We start from the raw sequence: 2,166 nt of genomic DNA, 5'->3' as shown, positions 1-2,166 counted from the left end.
ATAAGACATTCAGATTTGATTAAAGCTGACATTTGACTGAAAGTTTAAAGAAATTTGGATACAAAATCTGCTTCTCTTATGTAAGCCCAAAGGCAAAAAGGTGAAAAAGTTTAACTTGTGTCTCTTTATAAAAGGCTGTAACTTTGTCAATTCCTTCAAATAATCCCCGACCTTCTATCATTAAAAAGTAATCAGATCTGATTTGAGATAAATAAATCAACACTTTGGCCCCCTACAACAGTCATTTGTAACATTTAATCAAGTCTGTAGACCWGTCGACTGTTGTGGCTTCCTTTCACAAGGATTTCTCGTCTTCACGCACACACCGTCACATTTAAAGTGCCTGTGACATCAAATATTTATATGAATGTATTGTTGGAAAGATAACATTGATAACATATTGTAAAAAAGATTTTATGCCGCCGAGATGAACAGTTGTTGAGATATTCACGTGTAAAGAAACAGGAAGTGATGTCAAAGGTGAATGTCTGAATGTAAACAGAGCGTTGCTAAAGTGGCAAACAGCAGACTGWAGAGAGTCTGATGTTTCTTTAGATTATTTTAATCACTATCATAGAGAGATGAGAATCATAATTCAAATAATGTTTCAATAAACAAAAAGCAGTTTTCTTTCTCAAAGAGTTCCCCTTTGATGTCACTTCCCGTTTCACTTTAGCTGAGGAAAATATGCCAATTATGTGACATAACGGATAAAATCATGTGTATTATGCCAAGCTTCTTAAATATAAACATATTTTCTTTGACTTTTTGTATTTCATAGATATGCATGTCACAGGCACTTTAAACCAATTTAAAACTTTGTGCTGCTGAAGCTTTTGTGAGAGCAGAAAATTAAAAAGTGGTGTTTTCGGGGAAAGATGAAGTTGGCTGTACTCAGTGATAAAAGCTGCACTCCTGACCTCAGCRGACAGCTTTAATGTTCAATAATCTTTCAAGGAAACTGAAAATTACAGAGTGTACGCAAACAACCGGTCATTCTGTAAAGAAAGTTTGGAGCGTCTTAATGACAATGATAAACATTTATTTCAAAACTACAAGCAGCCTCGACTCAATCACATTCTGCTGATAAACTGATACAGAAGCTAAAAAAAGTAAACTTTACTGACAATCTGGTGTCAAAAAACTACATATATCAGGTGATTAAAACAAAAGAGCAACGCAACAGTTTCACCAAAAACGGTTCTGTTAACAGATGTGTTTTTTCTGGATCCCGGCTGAAGATTAAAAGACAGCAGTGTGAGGTTCGAGGATCAGAAAGTTGTGTTGTGTCCAGAAAAGCTCTGGTTTTATCCTTCAGAGCCAAATCCATGCTGATTCCCCCAGGACGACTGGTTCCCCCACCCTGAGTGGAGAAGTCAAACCACAAGACATTTTTTCCCATTTATCTGCTCATCTATAAACCAGTTTACAAAAACATTCTCAAGCCTTTCTTACCAGAACTATTGTAGCTGTGTCCTCCTGTGACTGAACTGGGATACGCTGTGCTGTAGACGGAGAAATCTTCCCCTGAATTCCGACTCTGGATCAGCATCTTCTTCTTCTCGCCTCCGTACCCGTAGCTGTAGGGGCTCTGCTGATCCACAGGAGGAGGCATCGAATGGAAGCCTTCTGCCTTGGCACTGCTGGAGGCTAAAACCGGCGCCGAGGAGGACATGGCGCTCAGGGGGTAAGATGTGCTGAAGCTGCTGCCCGGTCCAACCATACCACCCATAGCAGGGGCTTTTCCTGCGGCGTTGCCGTACAGTTTATCTGAAAAGACGTATAAAACAATAGGGCTGGGTAAAAAAAATTAATTAATCAATCAATCCCTGATGGATTTCATTTAAATGTGGGGAAATCAATTCATAGGGCATCAGATCAATGTTTCCCCATGACGTCTTGTGTGTGATGAAGCTGAGGCGCGTTTCTTTGTGTACTCCTGGCTTGCCGTACGTTTACATCCGGTTGARGTTCAGTGCTAACGTTAGCTTCTGACAAGTTGTCTGGGGCAAAACAAAAGAAACTAAGAAATCTCTAACATTACCAGATAGTTCTCTGTAAAACTTAAAGATAACAGAGACCATGGTGACTTTTGTTTAGGGATGCACGATATATCGGCACTAATATCGGTATCGGTCCGATAAGTAAAACTGGGCCGATATTATA

The 2,166-nt window shown here is 39.5% G+C and overlaps 1 protein-coding gene across 3 annotated transcripts in view; it reads right to left on the bottom strand.

Moving 5' to 3' along the window:
• Positions 1 to 920: 920 nt before the first annotated feature.
• The window catches only part of LOC106526931 (interleukin enhancer-binding factor 3), a 12,265-nt gene continuing 11,019 nt past the window's right edge, over positions 921 to 2,166 (bottom strand). For all 3 annotated transcript variants that reach the window (XM_014021661.1, XM_014021659.1, XM_014021660.1), the window contains exons 20-21: positions 1,456 to 1,770; positions 921 to 1,363 (exon numbers count right to left, since the gene is read on the bottom strand). In XM_014021661.1, the coding sequence (XP_013877115.1) occupies positions 1,308 to 1,363; positions 1,456 to 1,770 (371 nt within the window). In that variant the 3' untranslated portion in view covers positions 921 to 1,307. The remainder of the gene's footprint in view (positions 1,364 to 1,455; positions 1,771 to 2,166) is intronic.

Source organism: Austrofundulus limnaeus, unplaced genomic scaffold (genome assembly GCF_001266775.1).
Source record: "Austrofundulus limnaeus strain Quisiro unplaced genomic scaffold, Austrofundulus_limnaeus-1.0 Scaffold300, whole genome shotgun sequence".
In the NCBI taxonomy this organism is placed as follows: Eukaryota; Metazoa; Chordata; class Actinopteri; order Cyprinodontiformes; family Rivulidae; genus Austrofundulus; species Austrofundulus limnaeus.
The sequence above is the reverse complement of the archived record's forward strand: the minus strand, read 5'-3'. Positions and strand labels throughout refer to the sequence as shown.